Source organism: Bufo bufo, chromosome 3 (assembly GCF_905171765.1).
Source record: "Bufo bufo chromosome 3, aBufBuf1.1, whole genome shotgun sequence".
In the NCBI taxonomy this organism is placed as follows: Eukaryota; Metazoa; Chordata; class Amphibia; order Anura; family Bufonidae; genus Bufo; species Bufo bufo.
Genome location: NC_053391.1, coordinates 396,489,307 through 396,511,441, shown reverse-complemented (window position 1 = coordinate 396,511,441; position 22,135 = coordinate 396,489,307). Strand labels below are relative to the sequence as shown.

General features: G+C 43.0%; 1 protein-coding gene across 2 annotated transcripts; it reads right to left on the bottom strand.

Moving 5' to 3' along the window:
* Positions 1–387: 387 nt before the first annotated feature.
* Positions 388–21,302, bottom strand: LIG3 (DNA ligase 3). 2 transcript variants are annotated; one of them, XM_040424796.1, is made up of 21 exons: positions 21,154–21,302; positions 19,452–19,908; positions 17,729–17,872; positions 16,766–16,960; positions 14,184–14,335; positions 13,910–14,076; positions 12,715–12,792; positions 10,517–10,676; positions 8,382–8,537; positions 8,167–8,298; positions 7,787–7,866; positions 7,619–7,706; positions 7,428–7,505; positions 7,130–7,253; positions 6,903–7,045; positions 6,739–6,813; positions 6,139–6,285; positions 3,461–3,653; positions 3,242–3,333; positions 2,820–2,885; positions 388–2,527 (listed from the first exon to the last, which is right to left on the bottom strand). In XM_040424796.1, the coding sequence occupies exons 2-21, from the start codon at positions 19,900–19,902 to the stop codon at positions 2,291–2,293; spliced, it is 2,958 nt and encodes a 985-aa protein (XP_040280730.1). In that variant the 5' UTR covers positions 19,903–19,908; positions 21,154–21,302; the 3' UTR covers positions 388–2,290. The 2 variants fall into 2 exon arrangements, with proteins under 2 accessions (XP_040280730.1, XP_040280731.1); XM_040424797.1 differs by having other exon boundaries at positions 21,159–21,297.
* Positions 21,303–22,135: the final 833 nt, after the last annotated feature.

The window sequence follows — 22,135 nt, the reverse complement described above, 5'->3', positions numbered from 1 at the left end:
TGTCCGGCCCCATGTGGACCTGTCTGCCCGTTACCCAACTAGGGCTCGGACACGTTCTCAGCGCCCGTTACCCAACTAGGGCTCGGACTCTGCTGCCTCCTCACATGGTAATTTCCTCTTCCATTCTTCGTGGTCCGCAACCATAAGCGAAATACTATCTCCTACCTGGAGGGACAGGAAGACACTGAGGAGGAGCCAAAGTAGAGTCAAATTTATACTTCCTGTCCCTACCTGGTTGGAGGTGGGTCATCTCTCATGGTATGCAGTCATGGAGGATGAAAGGGAAAATATATATATTATTTTTTTTTTTGTTTTTCATCTATTCATTCCAAAAGCCATAATTTTCAACTTTCAATGTAATTTTTAGCACCACCAGTACATATAAAATATTTAAAATTTTATTAACTTTTTCTGTGATGGGAGGAATAAAAACAGCAATGCCACCAGTGTTTTTCCCCATAATAAAGTATATTTTATTGGTAAAACGGTGTTTGTTTTTCAAGTAATTTTTTTTTACACTTTAAGTACCTTTGTAGGGTTAAAAAAAAAAAAAAAAAAGACGTGAACATGTGATCCTTTGATTGCCTACATACCATACTGTACTACTTATGTCCTGCAGCACCTAAGAGGCTTCCATACAGAGCAACCTAGTCACATCTACTGACTGCCATCTAAGGGGTTAAATGGCCAGAATGAGAGCCGAGTGTCAATTACCTAAAAGCTCCTACTGTATGGTCATAGCTGTGCCTGAGCAATCACCATAGCACACTTTTTGTCGAGTGTTGGTGTGTTGAAGGTGGTCTTCAGGATCAGAACACGGCTGTTCATAGGTTGCTCCATTGAAATGACTGGCTTTGCTACAAAGCTGCACAGAACCAATGGAGAGGTGTGGTGCTATTTTTAGAAGGCAGAAATTTTATTTATTTTTCTAAACCCGGACAACCCCTTTAAGGAAGTAGTAAGTGTATAGAGTTCCCACAATCAGAGTGTTGGAGGCCGTGTTTAAATAACCCCCATCTCAAACTCAGCCCACATAAGGTCCTGTTCAGCTGGAGGCCAGGCACAGTATATCCCCTCCCACCAAATCTTCTCAGTCTGAAATCACAGATCATTGTCTCTACTGGACACAACTCCTGAGAGAAGGTTGACGTGGCTAGGGTGTTTTCAGATTGTGAATGTTAAAAAAAATAAAATACTCTTATTCACTGAGAGCAAACTAGTATCTTGAAAAACAGTGAAGTGTTAAACAAAGTATATTAAAGTTTCATGTATACAGTGATTAAGAATCTTTTACATAAAATCTGAAACCCTCTAAGTAAACCAGGGAGTTGCCTTTAGTTATACTAACTAACCTTGTATTCTTGTCCCCAAAATCAACTACAAAATGACAAGAACGAGACATCTGTACAACTGGTCCATATCAGACAACGCCAAACTGTTACTGTGTGGTTCCAGCGATAGTATGTGGTACTAGAGCCCTAGTTTCACGCATCAAGGCTTGCCAATCCCAGATGACCCATCTATACACATATTGTGTGTCTATAAGCTTTGTAACAGTCCATTAGAAATTGCTGTACTGGACTATGAGGTCTAGCACTGGAATGGCTGTTTTCATTAGTGAAGAAAACGTGCATCTGAAAATCCAGTCTTTAATGCATCCATACACATATGCTCTATAACACCACATCACTTTGTAGGACTTAGCTGTACAGCTAGTAAAATGGCACATATATAAAACAGATGCCTGCTCCAGTGTTTAGGTGGTCGCCTAGATGAAATAGGCCACTTGTACTAGCACTGAGCCTGGAAATGTGGCAACATTAAAAAGTTCACATAGTACTATTTCCTCCCATAGTCAGAACACTCATTTGCATACACCTAATTATGCAAAAGCAATAGTGTTCTTATACATCTATTTACACTGAAAAATAAAATTATTTTTGGGAGCAGAGTATAAAGCAAAAATGACCAGGGAAATGAGTTATATATTTATACACTACAGAACAGCGCTGCAAGGATCCAGAAGTGATGGTCTTACCCAAGACATTTTGGGTACATCGAGCTGTGAACCTGGATCAAGGTGTTCCAGAACTGGGCACACTTAGTAACTGTAGTTATGAATGTGCGACGAAACCTTCATTGCTGGAGAAGACACCGCTGCATTACCAGCTAGCGCATTCAGTACACAAGGTCTTGAACTGGTAGTTCAGGAGTTCTACTTTAACATGTTCTGTAAACCTCAGGATTTGAAACAAGCCCATAAGGGCTGTCCTGGCTAAAAGGGCATTTATTAGCATGGTGCAACAAGTCTACGACGTCGTATGCATTCCCATATCCAACACGGTGTAACACGCTTGGCATCTTCAGCACACTCAGAAGCATCACCCATCACATGTGTAGCAGAAGGGATGTCAAATTCCGGGACTAGATCACCATCATAGGCAACGAAGTAACGACGCAGTTTTGCAAATTCCTCAAGTGAAGATGGGAGATAAAGCTTCACGCCAGTGAATATATCTAGAAGAGTCTAAAAATACAATCATTTTGTGATGGAGAGACAAATAGGTGAAGACTCTTGAATAGACTAACTCTGAATCAATGTTAGCAAACGGAACAATTCTTCTTAGACTGCAAAATGTGGACATGTTTTCCAAAAAATTATGCAGAGAGACAATGATCTTACCTACTAAATTAATGGAGGTACACTGAAGGGCAAGGAGAGTCGTTTTATTGGGTTATAGCTATAACGCAGTGTTTTCTGACTTAGTCTTCTAGTTCAATGCATGAGAATGCTAGGAATAGTCATGATGGATACTTACTTTGGACGTGGACGAAGCCTGTACCACATTGTGTCCATTGCTTTGGTTAGAATTTGACATTTTAGCCTGCAGAGAAAAATATATTAATACACTAGACCTTCCCATCTTTATATTTTCTGAACATCTACTCCACAGTTCCGTTCCATTCGAACAGGGGAACACAGGCCCACCCCTTTGTGTCATTGGCATGGGCGACAACTATAGGTTAAAAGGTCTCAACAGCTACACTTCTGGTTCTCAGATCTAACAGTAGTACTGGAGAGGTCACCAAAACAGCTTCTACTTCCTTCTTTTTCTACTAATAAAAAGTGAACAACCACATAATGCACAAGTGATTTTTCCAAAAAGGAAAGTTTAGGAAATAGTGGCAAAAATCTTTCTACTAAAACATGCATTTGCACAAATCGTGGATACCAGCTCACCTTCTTACTCTGGGATACGACAGGAGACACAGTCTTTCTCTTCTCTGCCTTCGGCAGGTCTTCACTTTTCTTTGTCTTTGGAGATTTACCACCTTGAAACACAGAAAGGAAAAAAAAAAATTTTTAAAATAATTTTTTTTTTATTCTTGTAACTATTTACCTTTACACTACAACCACTGCAGAAGAATAAATAGATCTTATTTAAAGGGAAAGTCTTACTGTCACTTCTTTTGTTTTTCCCAGGTGACTTTGAGGTTGAAGTTTTAGGACCCTTCAGTGACCCACTTGGTGTTGATGGTCTTGAACTTCCTTCAGTTTCACGACTACTGGTTTCGGATGAGCCTTCTTCATCTTGAGAGGATGCGACAGTAACCGTAAAATCAGATTTCTCCTTAGAGAGCCGGTAAAGCTCCTAGAAGGCAGGATTATACAACCATTATTACATAGTGATATAGCGACCTGCATGGATAATGGATTGTCACCTAATACAGAGACCTCTAAGGGCCTGATCACACAGCCGGCGGAATTATGGTGCAGATACGGAGTCACAATTCTGGCACCGGCCGTGTGGTGTCTGCCTCCGATTGTTTTCAATGGGAGGTATTGCTGCAGTTTGTGGGCCAGCGGTTAAAAGCAGCAGCTGCGCAAAGAAAGGACATCCCTTCTTGGCGCGGTGTGTGGACATTCAATGGAGCCAAGCCACGAGCAGTTCTGTGGCAGCCAAAGTCAACAACCTCACCAGAAACCATAGCAGTTTTCTTGCAGATTGACAGCGTCAAATTCCGGCATGTGAAAGGGCCCTAGGAGTACCTGCACACTGTGCGGATTTGTGTGCAGAAAATCTGCACGAAAACAGCATGAAAAACGTGATAAGAGACGCACACAAGTCTGCACTATTTATTGCAGATTTTGTAAGTCTTTTGGTGCGGATTTTAATAACCCCATTGAAATCTATGGGGAAACCACAACACATCGGCTCCGGAACTGCACAAAACAACTGACATGCTGCGGATTTTAAAAGCCACACCACAGGTCAATTACCACGCGTATAAAGTGCGAACTGTGTACCCGAGATTTGGAAAATCTTTCACTTTGTTGGTATTGCATTATGCTGCAGATTTTCGGCACCTAACACACACTTGGTGCATATAGCCTAAGAGAGGAAACTAACTACTTTGTTATAGTGAAGCTCCAATATTAGACATGGTTTACCTAGTTAAGCATCAAACCTAAGCCAATGTGTAATCTACATTAGGAGAATGCCTCAGGACACATAGCGTTAATGTGGCTTTATACAACAAAAAACTAATGTGAATGCGGCTTTAGATTTTTGGAGCTTGACAAAAACTGCAATATCAGGGACATGGGCATTTCATAACTACTGTCTACTTTATACTACACTAGGGTTCAGGGAGGATATTAAAACAGCAGTCCCGATTTACACCTTCCAGCAGCAATTTCAGATTTTTCTATACAAAGGCTAAAAGGGGTTTTCTGAGATTCTGATGGCTTATCCTCTGGATAAGCCATCAATAATCAGATCAGCAGGGCCCGACTCCCAGTACCCCCACTGATTAGCTGTTTAAAGAGGCTGTGGTGCTCTGATGAGCACCGCAGCCTCTTCCTAGGCCAGCGACACCACGTTCACTAGTCACGTGACCTAGGCGTTGCTCAGTCCCATTCAAGTGTATGGGGCTGAGCTGCAATACAAAGAATGGCTGCAATGTAATGGACGGTGTTGTGCTTGGAAGTTAGTAAGCTGCGAGGAGGGCATGGCACTCACAGAAGTGCCTTGCCCTCCACAAACAGCTGATCGGCAGGTGTCCCGGGTGACTGACCCCGATGACCTATCCTAAGGGTCCATTCACACGGCCGCAACAGTTTTGTGGTCCGCAAATTGCGGATCTGCAAAATACGTACACTGGCCATGTGCGTTCCGCATTTTGTGGACCGCACATGGCCAGCACCATGATAGAAACGCCTTTTCTTGTCCGTGGCTGTGGACAAGAATAGGACATGTTCTATTTTTTGCAGGGCCGCAGAATGGAAGTGCGGATGCGGCCCCAATGAAAATTGGAAGTGCGGATACGGACTTGTGAATGGACCCCAAGAAGAAGTCCTCAATATCAGAATCTCTGAAAACCTTTTTAAGGCTCCATTCACATGTCCGTATAATGGGTCTGCATCCTTTCCGCAAATTGCGGAACGGGTGCAGACCCATTCATTCTCTATGTAGAAGGAATGGATGCGGAGAGCACCCCATGTGCTCTCCGCATTTCTGAAGCGCACCCCTGATCTTACGGTCCGCGGCTCTGGAAAAAAAAAAAAAATAGAACATGTCCTATTCTTGTCCGCAATTGCGGACAAGAATAGGAAGTTCTATGGGGGTCCCGACCGGGTGTATTGCGGATCCGCAATGCACCATGGACATCTGAATGGACCCTAAGGATAAGTTCACACTTCAGTTATTTGGTCAGTTATTTTCATCAGTTATTGTGAGCCAAAACCAGGTGTGGATTAAAAACACAGAACAGGTGCCGATCCTTCCATTATACCGGATCTCTGTGGAGGCTTCGCTACTGGTTTTGGCTTACAATAACTGATGGAAATAATTGACCAAATAACTGAAGTGTGAACTCAGCTTCATTTGTATTAGATATCTATCATTTTTGGGACTTTGGAACTGATTACTAGTTTTCCATCAGCATTAAGGTCTCAAGTTACAATGTTAATACTGCAACTGGAGGCACCACTGGAATCAGAATTTACTGCAGTTTTCATAGTAAGCACACACAAAAAAATATAATAATAATATAAACACAGGTACAAATTGCCCCAAAAACCTGAACAAAACTCTGCATGTGAATCCAGCCTTGAAGATTTTCTTCTGAACAAACCTTTAATTGTTGTAGTGTAGTGGCAGACATCCAATGCTTGTCATCTCTGAACCGGGTGCAGCGTGGAAAGCGAATGGATATGCCACCAGCGGTATGAGCCTCTGCCTTGGAAAACTCTGCACCAGTAATTTCCCAGATAGGAGCTTTCTGTAAAATGGATATAGAATAGGTAAAATAACATTATATAAACTGACAGTTACGCAGTTTTCTAGCCAATTAGTCAAGGATTTAGGGATCTCTGTCTGTAACCTTCTTATGGAAATATCTACAGAGGATGTAGATCTGTCCTGGTTGTGTAATGATTACACAGCTCATTGAAAAGGTGTGTCGATAACTGAACTGTAATAATCCCTGCACCCTGAGCAGTCACAAATTTATCAGCAGAGGATGTAAAAAAAAAAGAAAAAAAAAAAAAACACAACCCACAATAAAAGTAATCAAAGTCAAATGAAAACTAAAATATGAACCCCAACCAAAAAGATTTTGGGAAAACCCCCTATAGCATCAGAAGGCTAACAATGGATAACATGTGCGCGGCACTGTCAAGGACATTTTATTAAGCTGGTAGATGGAATCAACAATGGTACAGGAGGACATTACCTCCGGGTCTCGTATAATGAAGTCTGGGTAATAGTTCTTGTTGATCTGCAGCCAAGACGGGATTTTTTTGGGGTCCTACAAATTAAGTACAAAGTAAGATCCCCTAAACCATCATGCAGAGTGTTAAGATATTCATTTTTATTTCCAAATCAAGAATATCCAACCTTACTGATCTTCACCATGTCCAGTTCTTTTTGTAAACGTGCAAGGGTGGCATCATCATAGCCGCTGGAGCACTTGGTTACAGTACACCACTTACCCATTTCAGGGTCATAGCATCCCATTAGAAATATGGACATTAAGCCACCTACAGTGAATTAAAGCATACATGTTAAACTGGGAAGGCAATGTTAACAGCCTGAAGGAGAGAATAGTTTATTGGTTCACTAACCATTTGCTCCCTTTCCGTAGAATGCTCCTAAAACTGCAAGATCAGCAGTATCTGCCATGGCTCCTTCATTCAAATAATCCTTTTTCACTTTTAGCCAATGGCGCTTCCCAGGCTCATAGATGGACTACAAAATGAAAGAATATTAAAGATTAGGATTTCTTCCAAGACTACCTTACACTTCGTAGATTATCTATTCAGCTTCTAATTGATATTTTCAGATATCAAACATATACCAAATGCTGCAGAGAGGAAGAAATACGGTACACACAAACCACACACAGAGCTCAGAAGTACATACCTTCAAGTCTTTAAGTACAAGGCCTTCTAAACCTTCCCTAATAACTCTGGTTATCATATCAGCGAGATCTGCCGCTTTCTAGGAAAAAGAACGTATACAAGTGTAACCATATATCTCACAAACTTACACCGACAGTAAGACACGTCACATAGCAACAAAGTCTGAGTGGAATATACTGCCAATACACTCACTGTAACATGCTTCATCTCGGAGAACAGAATATGGTTAGGGATCTCTATCATGTTGTCTCGCATAAACTTTCTGCGCTCGTCAAGTGGCCTGCGATAATAACATAGGATCATTAGAGGACGATACATTAAAAATAAATGATCACATGATGCAGGTCATTTACCACTCACCTATCCATCAAACTAACGCCATTAAAGTATATGCAGTCAAAGACAAAGAGGCAAACATTGGCGTCCTGAAAGGCAGCTTTCTAGAAAGCAAAAATAGACAAGTAAAAAATTTGAAAGTATGGAAAAAAACAAACACATAATGGAAAATGACTACGACCAAATGTAGTTAGGCACCTATAAATATGTTACATTGCACTAATGCACTATTGCTGTTCATTCATTGATCCAGATCATAATGACAACTCCTCCATGTCCGAGTGATTCTGCCGGAGGAAAGAAGCCTCCATGTAGTGTAGTCTAGCCAACTCACATGCAATAATAGACATGGATTTTGGGAAATAGTAAACTATAGTGATGAAAGCTAAAAGGCAACATTATACCTTATGAACGCCCAACGTTCCGAATGGAAGTGGCTTTCCGGTGTTGGTGTCGATGAGCAGCACTTCAGCGTCCAGGATCATGCTGTTACCACCTGGAAATGCTTTTGGAATGTAATCTTTGAAATGAGCAACCTATAACCAAAAAAATAATAACTGAGGTCCACTGATGAACAAAACTTGTTCCCAAAGAAAGCCTTACAAAGAAGCTGGATTACCTTATGAGGAAGAACAGGCTTGAGACTACGGCTGAAGTAACTAAAGTGATCGCCGTTTTTGTGCACTTGGACTCGTTCCCCGTCATACTTTATTTCTGCATACATTCCATTGGGACATTTCTTCATGGCATATTCTATAGATTTGCAAGCTTCAGCCTAGAAGGTTTAAGGAGACAGCGTAAGCAATCTAATTCATCTTGAAGGGTTTTTAATTCTAGAACAGTTAGCTGGAGAAAGCTATATCTGAACATCTGCCATTATCATTCATGGTTTGTGAAGCATGCAAGATCTACACAGCAACTTAGTGTCAAGAGAGCCGGAGGAATCCGATATTTGTTCAGAGACAAACTACATCATCCATATGTGGCAGAAAATGTGTGCGTGAGGGGATGTAACATGTCAATCAGCCAGCGTGGTGTGGATTTTCTCCACATGTTTTACTCCCTTCAAGGTCCATTCACACGTCTGTATGTGATTTGGGGATCCGCAAAACGCGGACACCGGCAAGGTGCGTTCCGCATTTTGCAGTCCGCATATCGCTGGCACTCTCATAGAAAATGCCTTTTCTTGTCCGCAATTGAGAACAAAAATAGGACATGTACTTTTTTTTGCGGAACGGAAGTGCGGATCCGGACAACACAGTCCGGCCGCTTTGAAAATGAATGGGTCCGCACCTGTTCCGCAAAATGATTTAACCAACAGGCCATTGTCTGATGACATTCCCTTTAAAACGGTTTTCTCACTTCAGTAAGTGGCATTTATCATGTAGATAAAGTTAATACAAGACACTTACTAACCTATTGTGATTGTCCATATTGCCTCCTTTACTGTTTGGATTAATTTTTCTATTGCATTATACGATTTGTAAAATAAATAAAAATAAAAAAAACACACAACCACACACACACACACACACACACACACACCTACCTTAGTTTGTAATGCTGTTTCCGTACAGCATTAAAATGTATGGGCTCCGTGCAGCAATACTTCCTCCCATCTGTGTATTTAAAAACATTTTAAGAGGTACCCACCATTACCGAAGCAGACTTCATAGTCCCATTTTAAATCCACAGATAGGAATACTGAAGTCATTTATCAAAGTCTTGCGCAACTTCGGCCAAGACAAAGTTTTCCTACACGAAGCCCATATATGTTTGATGCTGTACAGAAACAGCATTACAAAGTTTTTTGTTTGTTTTTTTAAACAAATTGACTTTGGATCTATGAAAGGAGGCAATATGGACAATCACAATACATTAGTAAGTGTCTTGTATTAACTACATCTACATGATAAATGCCATTTGTTCAAGTGAGACAACCTCTTTAAAGTATAAGGCCTCTTTCACACTGGTGTGTGCGGCCCGTGGTCGTGCTGCGGGCCGCAAAATGCGGGCTGCAATGCACGAGCACAGTCCGTGGGGCAGCCGCTATCCGGCCGTTGCGCAAAAAGATAGGACATGTTCTATCTTTCTGTGGAACGGAAATACGGGACGAAACCCCACGGAAGCACTCCGTAGTGCTTCCGTATCTCCGGATTTGCAGACACATTCAAGTGAATGGGTCTGCATCTGTGATGCGGAATGCCCACGGAACGGCGCCCGTGTATTGCGGCAACGGGCCGCACACCCAAGTGTGAAAGAGGCCTGTCATTTTTTTTCTCTCCATATTTTGATAAAGGTGATTAGTATCACCTTAGTGGCCATCTTCAAATGTTATATTAATTCTTACTAAACCCTTAAAATCATTCAATTTGTCCCCTATGTGCGATTCAATTACAGGATCACGCTTGAGTCCGACGGCGCATGCGCCGCCTGTACAAGCGCGGTCCCGGCAAATGAGCCGGGTGTCAATAAGACTGCATAGAGGCGGGGTTAGGGCAGGGGAGTTACAGCCTGGAGTGAGGGAAGGGCTACCCCCTTGACTTCTAACGTGACTTGTGGAGCTGGAGAAGAGTACTTTATAAGGCGATTTTTTCATGCATATACATGGCAGAAAAGCGGGACAAGACTGTGTGATAACACAATGAGGATGATCTATAAGGTACTTTTGATAGTTTATTAAGTTAAATGCAGGTGAAAGGTTCGCTTTAAGTCTACTACATATCTTCAAAGAAAACATAGAAATTGTCTTACCAGCATAGGCTGAACTGGTGTCATAAGTGAAGCTTCAATACTGAGCGTTTTTTTCATTCCGGGGCCTTGCTGCCTGTTGCGCAGAACACGCTCTACAACATCCCCTAAATTACGAGAGGCTTTGAAGGCATCATATGCATTAGGATCAAGAGCATCAAGACTGAAACAAAGATGGAAATTGGTTAAGTCTATATAATATTTTGCACTAAAGAAGTCATTAAAAAAAAAATATTCAAAATGAAGACCATTAGCAATTTTCTAAGAAAATTGTTTTCCTACTAACACAATCTACAGACCCCGCATCAGTATTAGAATACTGCACGTCAAATGAAAAACCGCCATTAAATGTAATCATCAAATGCAGCTTTCTATGGGGATAGTCATACATTTTTTCCCCCAAAACGATACATCTGTTACGCAGTGATACTTTGTCCCTTTACTGTGGCATTGCTCAGCAGATTAGTCCATCAGGTCCAACAGCAAAATGCTGTTTTATTAAAACATCTCTACAGTAGATCACCTGCACATGTTGCTCTATTTGAGAGTAACAAACTGGTGACAGATACCCTTAGCAAAACTCTGGGCCACCATTAAGAATTGACCCAGACGTTTTACTAAATTCTGTATTGTAGGGACAAATCTCTTCTAGCTAAACAAATCAATCTTTTCAAGAAAGCTGTAAAAGCATCTAAAAGTAAGGGGATGTGTCCCCACAAAATGCAGTGCAATCTGCAAGCAGCATGTTCTAGAGCAGGAGGAGCGGAGCAGATTAATATATCGTTTTGTAAGGAAACATTCAGTAAAACTTGTAATCTCTGCTTTTTCTAAAGCTATGATTGCTCCGGTGTACAGCTATCTATATACACACACACATACACTTAGGGCTCATGCACACTGCAGTTTGTCTGCCATTCCGTGCATTAGGGACCACAATCTGAATGGGTCCGTGATCAGTCCACACAGCATAAAAGTAGTGCATGCACTTCTTGCAGTGCAGAGGCACGGACAGAAACGCCACGGAAGCACTCCGCAATGCTTCCGTTCTGCACTGACCTTCCGGATTGCAGACCTATTCAAGTGAATGGGTCCACATCCGTGATGCGGGGTGCGTGTATTGTGGCATGAGCCCTTACACAGAGAATGCCATCAATCACTGATAACACCTCCCCTGTGTACAGCCATCAGTGACTGACAGCTATCTGTGTATACACACTTAGGCCTCATGCACACGACAGTATTTTGCGTTCAGTATACTGGACGTTTTTGTAGTTCAGTATGCGGTACATATACTGAACCATTCATTTCAATGGTTCAGCAAAAAAAACTGAAGTGTCTCCGTGTGCATTCCGTTTCAGTATTTCTGTACCGTGAAAAGATAGAACATGTCCTATTCTTGTCCGCAAATCACGGTGCTTGGCTACATTCAAGTCAATGGGTCCGCAAAAAAAACGGAACACATACGGAAATACATCCGTTTCGTTTTTTGCTGAACCATCTATTGAAAATGTTATGCCCAGCCTAATTTTATCTATGTAATTACTGTATACTGTACATGCCATACGGAAAAACGGAACGGAACAAAAACAGAAACACAACGGAAACAAAAAACGGAACAACGGATCCGTGAAAAACGGACCGCAAAACACTGAAAAAGCCATACGGTCGTGTGCATGAGGCCTTAGGCCTCTTGCACACAACCGTATGGCTTTTTCAGTATTTTGCGGTCCACAAAAAATACAGATGACGTCCGTTTGCATTCCATTTTTTGCGGAACTGAACAGCTGGCCCCTGATAGAACAGTACTATCCTTGTCCGTTATGCAGACAATAATAGGACATTTTCTATATTTGAACGGAACGGAAGGCATACGGAGTAACTTCCGTTTTTTTGGCGGATCCATTGAAATGAATGGTTCCATATACGGAACGCAAAAAACGGCGTAAAAAATACACAGAATGCCATCACTGATAACACCTCCCCGCTGTACAAGATTTAAATGTATAAATTACAAGTTTTACTGAATCTTTTCCCAGAAGAACTGTATATGAATCTGCTCAGCCCCTCCTGCTCTATAACATGCTGCACTACATTTTGTGGTGACAGGTACTCTTAAGCCCGATATCAATTTAATACTTTACAAACTGCACTCTAGAAAAATTACATTTAATAAGAAAATTTCTATATGTATCATCACTTACACATGTTTGGCTCCAGAGTTCATCTTCAAATCATGCTTGACAAGTCGAATTATGCACTTAAGGTCATTGCTGGTGCACCTACAAATAATAATTAAATGGATCCACTTTAAAGGAACACTTCCAACAACATTTGTGTTACATATTAACAACTCGTGTCATGTTTCTTAAAAAATCAAAAAATCATTTAAAAATTAAAATGGGTGACCATTTGTCTGGCTACAAGTATACCTCTGTCTCCATCACTCCATCATTCCACTTCCTGTCCTGGTTCTTTAACATCATGTTTGTTTGAACTTTTAGCCCAGAAAACAGTCTCGCTTAAAGGGGCTAGGATATGCCCCAATGTCTGATAGGTGCGGGTCCAGAGGAGAGACAGTCACCTATCCTTAGAAAGGAGCCCACAACGTGCAGAAACACACACCGTGCATGCAAGGCCATCCTCTCTTCATTTCTATGGGAATGCCAAAAATCTTAATTTATCCTAGTAATATGCCCTCAATGTCCAAGATTTAGCTCTGAAGGACTCCCATTTCTCTTAAAAGGGGTTGTCAAAGTTATATTTATTGATGACCTATCCGATCAGCTGTTTGAAGAGAAGGCGTTCGCCGTGCCTGCGCCGCCTCCTTTTCACGGTTTACTGTCTCGCCGTTGCATCTGCAGCGGTGAACAGGTGTAATTACACCTAACCGTCCCATTCATTTCAATGGTACGGATCGCTCCTATACAAGTGTATGGGAACGATCCGTACCATTGAAATGAATGAGACGGTTAGGTGTAATTACACCTGCTCACCGCTACAGATGCAACGGTGAGAAGGTAAACCGTGAAAAGGAGGCGGCGCAGGCACGGCGAACGCCTTCTCTTCAAACAGCTGATCGGCGGGGGTGCCGGGTATCTGACCCCCGCCGATCTGATATTGATGACCTATCCTGAGGATAGGTCATCAATAAATATAACTTGGACAACCCCTTTAATTATCTTGAGATGTTTCTACACCTTGACTGGAGTCCTCCTGTGCTAAATTCAGTTAAGAATAACAGAGGGACAGCACAACATATAGCCATAAGAATAGAGGCTCCAGAATGGTTAGTTAATGTGGAATACAATTATTTAGTTAAACAGACCTGTCACAAGTGGTGACAGGTCCTCTTTAAAATAGACGAATCTCTCGAAAGTAGGAAATAACTGAATATACCTGTGTGCCATGTCCTCCAGGACCTTCTGTTGGTCCTCTTCCTTGGTCATTTTGGAAAGCTGATTCAGCATGTCCTCTACCTCATGGATTGTCAAAAGACTCTTAGCAGCTGGTGGGAAACTTTTGCTTTCCTCAAAGAAGATTCGAACAGTTTCTGAAACATCTCCCTGATCACAAATACATGACACTTTTAGGGCAACAAAGTACACCAGAATCCTCACTGGAAATGGCATAACCACTTAATAAACTTTTTAGGTTACACTTTTTTAATTACCTGTTCAAGATCTCGAACCATTTCCTCCTGGTTGCAGTTGAACACCCGGCTAAAAAGTTTTACAATCTGCTTATCGTTCAGGTTGTATACATTCTTGATGACACCCGGTAACAACAGCTTTACTGTTAAGTATGTATCTCCATGAAAGCCATCTGTTTGAAGGCAGACCAAGAATTTGTATAAATGTTAACCACTCCATTTAATAAAATACTCCAGTGCAACATGGAAGTAGAGAGGACCAGTCACTCGTATCAGAGGTTACAAGGCTATTTTACGAGGGATTTTAACCTATGGTCTTGTGAATTAGGATAAAGAGTTTACCAAAACTATCAGCCTGTTATCCAGTGGGAGTCTCCCAGGCTCCTCTTCGTGATTTAAATGGATTCTGTCACCATGAAAAGTGAATTAAAGGGTTTCTACCACCAGAGTTTGACATTTTTCGCTGACTGACACTAGCGATCTGCTAGTGTCTGCACTACCTAACAGTGCTCTTGTATCACCTTTGTCTGCTGCCGTTAAGCTTAAAAACATACTTTTATTGATATGCAAGTGAGCCTCTAGGTGCTATGGGGGCGTCTTTTCAGCACCTAGAAGCTCCGTCTACTCACTATTTCTGCCACCCACCGCGTCCCTCCAGCGCGCTCCGCTCCTCTTGATTGACAACCAACCTCGCTCCAGCTCGAATTCCCGCGCCTTCGCCGTGCGCTTCTGTATTCGGCGCAGGCCCAGTGACTGTCGGACCGCTCCTGCGCCGAATACAGAAGCGCACGGCGCAGGAATTCGAGCTGGAGCGAGGTTGGCTGTCAATCAAGAGGAGCGGGGCGGGCTGGAGGGACGCGGTGGGTGGCAGAAATAGTGAGTAGACGGAGCCTCTAGGTGCTGAAAAGACGCCCCCATAGCACCTAGAGGGTCACTTGCATATCAATAAAAGTATGTTTTTAAGCTTAACGGCAGCAGACAAAGGAGATACAAGAGCACTGTTAGGTAGTGCAGACACTAGCAGATTGCTAGTATCAGTCAGCGAAAAATTTCAAACTCTGGGTGGTAGAAACCCTTTAATCTGCAGGCAACATGTTAGAGCAGGAGGAGCTGAGCAGATCGATATATAGTTTTATGGGAGAAGATTCAGTAAAACATGTATTTCATTCATTTATATTCCTGGTCATTCATTCTGGGCTTTGAAGTCCAGGAGGAGGTCCTATCCGTGATTGACAGCTCTGTATACACAATATAGAGAAAAGGCTGGACCGCCTCTGATTTCAAATCCAGAGTGAACAATGATATCAATGGATAAACTAAGTTTTACTAAATATTTACCCATAATTAAGTGTTCTTGCATGGCAAGACCACTAACTGTTCTCTCACATTTATATATTCTTAGTATTATAGCCAAATTTACCACCCCAACTCCTCCCACAGTTTTTACACTACATAGACCGTAATATATACCGAAACTTGCGGATTGTTCCCGATGGGTGTGCTATTACTTTATGGAATGTTTAGCCGAATGGTTCACAAAATATATCAGCGTTTGTGGCGAAATTGGTCCCGTAGGACTGAATGGTGGAATTTTCTAAACTAGAGTGTGAACTGACAAAAGCTAGAGTGTGAGCAGAAAAATCAGGACATGATTTCTTAACTGCCACCACTCCCTCATTTTCAAGCCCACCTACACAAATCTTATATCAAAACGTTCAGCTATCCCTGCTGCCACAGCTAACCCATAGTCCTGATAGTTTTCACAATATGACCATTTGTTTGCAACTCACGCCGCCCATTGACATTTATAGAAACTCCACTCTAGCCACCTCAAATTTAAAAGGCAATTTCTAAACTGCGACTGTGCTTGAATTTTTTATATGTTAGAGACATACTATGCATCAAAATGTAGGTCTGAGTCTTGTGATTCTCACAATATAAAGCGCTTTGCTGTAGGATTTGTAAGTGAAGTGAGCAAGTTGGAGCAGTTTGTTTTTAACCGCTCTTCTCTGCCTTTGCTGTAGAGTGAGTTGCCATAGGAACCCAGGTGTGTGAGCAGCCAGCAGAGTGACAAAAGCTAGAGTGTGAGCTGAAAAATCAGAACATGATTTCTAAACTGCCACCACTCCCTCATTTTCAAGCCCACCTACACAAATCGGCTGCTAATGTTTTTAGAAATGTATGTTTTAATGTAACTGTGAAGCACTTTGGGCAACAACATTGGAATTAAATGTGCTATATAAATAAATAAAAGCTGACATGCATTTCTCACTCTATCAAGCTTGCCATGTGCACTTTTTAAATTTGATCAATTAGTTAGTGTAATGTTTACTATCTTTATTCACTCCAAACAGTTACTCTGCCCAGTCCAACCTTCCCACAGTTACTCCAGCCACTCCAGTTGTAGACTACTGGTGGAGGCAAGAACACTTCACACAATTTACCCAGAAATTGTATTTTTTCTAGTTCTAAATATTCTGCTCAGCTCCTCCATATTCAATGTGACAGGTTCCCTTTAAACATCCTGCACATATTCAGTTTTGTCCAATTATGTTTTGAAAAGGAATAGCTCAATTCATCTGTCTCAGTGTTGTAAGTCATACCTCCAGCCGTTCCTTTTGTCAGGAAGTCATGGATGATCTGGGTCTTGGTATTGTAGCTTGCCTGTTCTGCTACCATGGCACATAGCCTGCGGAATTCGCGCAGCAGACAGTCCTTGTGCTTGGGATCACATTGCGCTGTGGAAAGACTTGAGCCGCTGCTAGAAGTGGGTGCAGGCAACGACTGGTTTGGCTTAGCTGGAGACCAAGAGATTAAGACCGTTAGACCAACAATGTTTCTGCACAAATCAAATGATGGCCTACACCCCAAAAAACAAGCTTTAGAGAGCTAGAATATTATAATATTTATTAATATACAGTTAGTCCACGTGATCTGTACATACAACTGTCTGGCAATGACAGCTCACATCAATTTCAGAGGGGATATGGAAGGACTCTAAGGGTATGCTCATGCGTCATATTAAAATCCAATATGCATTTCTGCGACAGAAATGGGACGCTGTACTCTTGGATTTCTGCTTCAGGTGCACGGTGGGTATGCAGCAGATCCTTACGAGGGTTAGTGATATTGACATTCAATGGTCAACCCCCCAAAAAGTGACACCACTTATTTCCGAGCGGATTCTGCCTGCCGCGCAGCCAGACTTCAATGTGTAAACCTTCTAGAGTATGAGGGTTGTAGATTTAGACATATAACCCACTGTGAACATACCCTTTAAGAGGACACAAACTAATAAAAATAATAATAAATGCCTTATAAGAGGAGGTTAACAGAACGTAAGCAATTAGCATGGTCAGAATAGGCACCAGATAAATCTGTCGTGGATTTTTAGGTGAATTCACAGCAGAAATCAGATTCTCTCAAGTGGAGCTGAATGGAGCCACAGCCTTTTAGTGTAAAATCAGCATGAATGAGCGTTCTGCGTATTATAGAGTCTGTGGTTATTATTCTGTGAATTGGTGCACATTCTGTCCAGATTTAGGCAGAACAGTCAATGGATATACCTGAAAAGCCTGAAAACTTCAGGGGTGAGGGGTTTGCAGCAGGTGCTTTGGCAGGAGTGGTAGCCGGTGTTCCTGCAGCTTGGTTTGCCTTTGATGGTGTCTTCTTCCGGGGGGTTGCTGCAGCCCCCGCTTTGGCAGCAAGCTCTGTGGACAAAGTTACAAAGCATTAGTCCAATCTGTTGGAACACAATATATTGCACACCTTGGAAGAAAGCTACTTGTGTAATTCAACCATGCCACCAATGGACCAATGTAATCCATCCAATCTCTCCTAGAGAAGCAGACACATACTAGGACTAATAGACTCCTAGAAATTCTAGGTTACTGTCTGTATACCAGTGGTCTGCAAAAAGAAACCCACATTTTCATGTCTTGGCAGAACAGGAACGTTAGTTATTTTCTTGGGCTACGGATAGGCCATCAACATTAGACTGGGGGGGGGGTCCGACTCCCAGCACCTCTGTCAGCAGATTTGTACCCATGACACTGGCTGACCCGTTACATGTGCGCTTGGCAGCTGAAGGCATCTGTGTTGGTCCCATGTTCATATGTGTCCGCATTGCTGAGAAAAATGATGTTTTAATATATGCAAATGAGCCTCTAGGAGCAACGGAGGCGTTGGCATTACACCTAGAGGCTCTGCTCTCTCTGCAACTGCTGTACCCACAGCACTTTAAATGACATAGCCACACAGCGTAAGTGTGATCACGCCTGCCTGGCCTGTCAAAGTGCAGAGGGTGTGGCAGAGAGAGCAGAGCCTCTAGGAGCAACGGCAACACCCCTGTTGCTGCTAAAGACTCATTTGCATATATCAAAACAACATTTTTCGCAACAATGCCGACACATATGAACATGGGACCAACACAGATGCCTTCAGCTGCCAAGCGCATATGTAACAGGTCCGACAGGTCCGTAGGTACAAATCTGCTGACAGATGCCCTTTAAAATCAGCAGACTTATGGGCCGTGGTAGTCTGGTGAGAAACATATCGTCTTTATCGTTTATCAGGTACAGTGCCTTAGATTTAGAAGTGCTGCTCTCTGCAATGCCAGGCACAGTCCCTACAAAATGGGTCTGTGCCTGGTAAACAAAGAAGGGTGGCACAGTACTCGTAGCCCCTTCAGTCAGCAGATAAATAGGGGTGCTGGAAGATGGACCCCAACTAATCTGATATTTATGGCATATTCTAAAGCTAGGCGATCAATATCATAGTCCTAGAAATCCCAATTAAACTATGGTGCCCGAGATGGGCATCTCCACTCTGGGCAAAAACTAGATTTTTACGTTTTGTACCAAGTCACTTGAACCCATCAATATGCTTTAGAGAATAAAGTAAAGGCTCATGCAAACATAGGGCGACATTAACTTCTTGCATTTCCTTCAACTATTTGTGAAATATCAGCAATTTTTTCCCATCTGGGCACCATATGGGCAGGAATTATCTGAGAGCCCTAGACAAGTTTCACCAAGGCAATCCTTTCTCATGTACCTACTGAAGACATCATATGGGCCTGACAGAGTGGAGTCCATCGCTCGGACCCACCTCTATCAGCCAATGCAGGAACCCGCTAACGAAGAATAGCTCCCGCTATTGCAGATCCATCCCTGAAGGGCCATCAAGGACAACTAGATTTCCAATGCCAAGGAAAATGTCCGTCTAGTTGGAGCTTCCCCATCACTGGGTCCTCATGACAGAACCCCTTTAAATGAAAGAGCTCATTACCTTTGACATGCTGGTTGATTAGATCTTTCTCGGGGTCCTGCAGTTCTTGCCAACCTTCAAGCTCTGTAAGGTCATCAATCTTCTTGGTAGTTGCCCGAGCACGTTCCAGTTTCTCAAACATACACTTGATATGGTACCACTCCTTCATATCTCCAGCCGATTCACTGAAGGGGTTTGGAACGATTTTTCCAATCCGCACTAGACCCTTTCCAATTTTTTCCTTACACTTTTTGCAGCCAGCAGTCCCTCGCTTGGCATACTCTACACAATACCGCTGCTCCGCCATGTTGTGACAACTGGATATTTGAATAGCAAATTTTAAATGTGAAGTACCAAGATGAGGTAAGTGATCAGTGAAGCGGTGTAAAGCGAGAGGACACAACGTTTTCTTTGTGGATAGCTGGCACAAGGTCCTCGCTGCCCGATGAAGAAGGTTAAATACTCCTTTCATAAAAACCTGTAGAATAAAAACAAACACAGTATAAGGCTACATGCACGGGTCCATGTCCATATGCGTTTTGCAGTCTGCAAATTGCGGATGCAAAAAAATAATAAAATACCCAGTCCCCATAGCTCTGTGTGCTTTTATTGTGTAAAAAAAATGATTTGATACATACGCAAATTAACCTGAGAGGAGTCAGGGACAGGATTAATTTGCATATGTATCAAATTGTTTTTTTTTTTACACAATAAAAGCACACAGAGCTATGGGGACTGGGCATTGCGGATGTTCTAGCGGCCATCTAGCAACCCATGTCCTCAGCTCTATACACAAAATCCCGGTGACAGGTTCCCTTTAAGAAGTTGTGTGGAAAACGAAAGCAACGTTAAGACGCACTAAAAATCCTCAAAGTATAATACAATGCTAAGGAACTGTCCGGCCTTGGAGTCAACAACCCCTGCAATCCTCCCAGGTCTATCTGCTGCTGCTCTGTGCCTGGTCCCATCTATTCCCCGCAGGACCATGAAGTAGCTTCGCTCCGTGAATGCTGCAGCCAATCACCGGCTTCAGAGGTCACAGTGGCTTAAAGAGTACATCACTGCTGTGACAGAGTGCCCACCGAGACCGGCCGCAATGGTCACAGGACTAGGCCACTTCCTGGTACTGCGAGCCGTGAACAGAGGACCACGGACAGGCGAGTGGCCAGACAACCCCTTTAATAAACAAACCAATCAGTTCTGGATTGGAGGCAGGTTGCAGATTTTCCGTTCCGCAGCCTGCAGTATCTGGTGCCGCCGACTTTCACTTATCGCAACGGGCGAGATCCATGGCTCAATCGGCATGGGAGTCCACGTGTAGCGCCAGCGGCTCTCGCTTTGGATTTTGGGGCGATTTTACTGTGCAAAACCCACTTGTGTAAACTCATCAGTGACATGTTCACACAACAGAGCTCCCAAATCCGAGCGGGGACTTCAATCCCCCTCTAGAAGGGAGATGTGCCTCCTTGGAGGAAACCTACCATCGGATCTGCAGTATTCAAACTACAAATCTCCACACTAAACACGCATCAGGTTTACCTACTGTGTGAACAGGTGCCAGCACAGCTGCTACACTCCCCCCCCCCCCCTCCCCACTAGTTCTGCGGCACACATCACATGTAGTCCATATGCCGAGCAGCCATATCCACTTCTCCCGGCCCCGGACCATGTGGTAGAGCGCCGAGCTCACCGCTGCACACCATGGAGACCCCTCCGCTCTCACCTCACCTCGCGCGCCCTCGTCTCTGCCAAACAGGAAAGACCGGGGATATGCGGAGGCCCGGAAGGCCTCGGATAGTAACGACTTCCCCTTTAAATCGGGAGGAGGTATATTGTTTCGACGCAAAAGAAAACCAGCAGGGAGCGGGTGACGTCACATTTAAAGGCACAGCGGGGGAAAACAAATGGGCCGATAGAAATGCAGTTGGCTGATGACGTCAGCACGCTGCGCGGTGTCTGTCGCCTGCTTCTTATGTACAGGCCACGTCTCCTGCTACGTGGATGGAGGGGGAGGCGGCACGTGTCTTGTTCCATTCCGACAACTTCTTATTCACGTAAAATGCATTTTTGTTTTTTTTTATGGTTGGATTATGAGGAAAACGTTAGTGACAGGGTGCAATTAGCAGAAAGCAGCTGGCAGTGCACTAAAGGGGGCATCAGAGAGGATCATTAAATGGTTAAATGACGTTGGGCTGCTAATCTCATGTTGCTGTGCCCCATATTAAAAATCTTTTCCAGGAAGATGTTGTATGCTCTGATTTTCTAATAAAAAATGAGTGAGTAAAAATGTTTTCCAGGATTTTAAAACTGATCCCCTATCCCTCTGGATCAGTAATCAGTATCTGACCGCTGGGGTCCGACAGAACACCGCCGCTTTCTCACAGCACTGTACTTGGTATGGCGGCTCAGCCCCATTCACTTCAGTAGGGCTGCGCCTAGGCCAAGTGACGATGAAAGGGTTTTTGTCAGCAGGAAAATGGGTATTAAAGGGAGTCTGTCACCTACCTGACCGGTTTCAAACAGGTGACATTGTTCAGTGGGGCACAAAGACATGACACAGATGTTACCCGTGGTTAGTTCTTCTGATGCTTCAAATCGCCCAAAAAGTCGTTTTTATCATATGCTAATGAGCGGTCGCAAGTGCCCAGGGGCAGAGAGTTTTCTAAAAGTGCCCAAGTTCCTCCGCCTCACTCGCGCCTAACTCC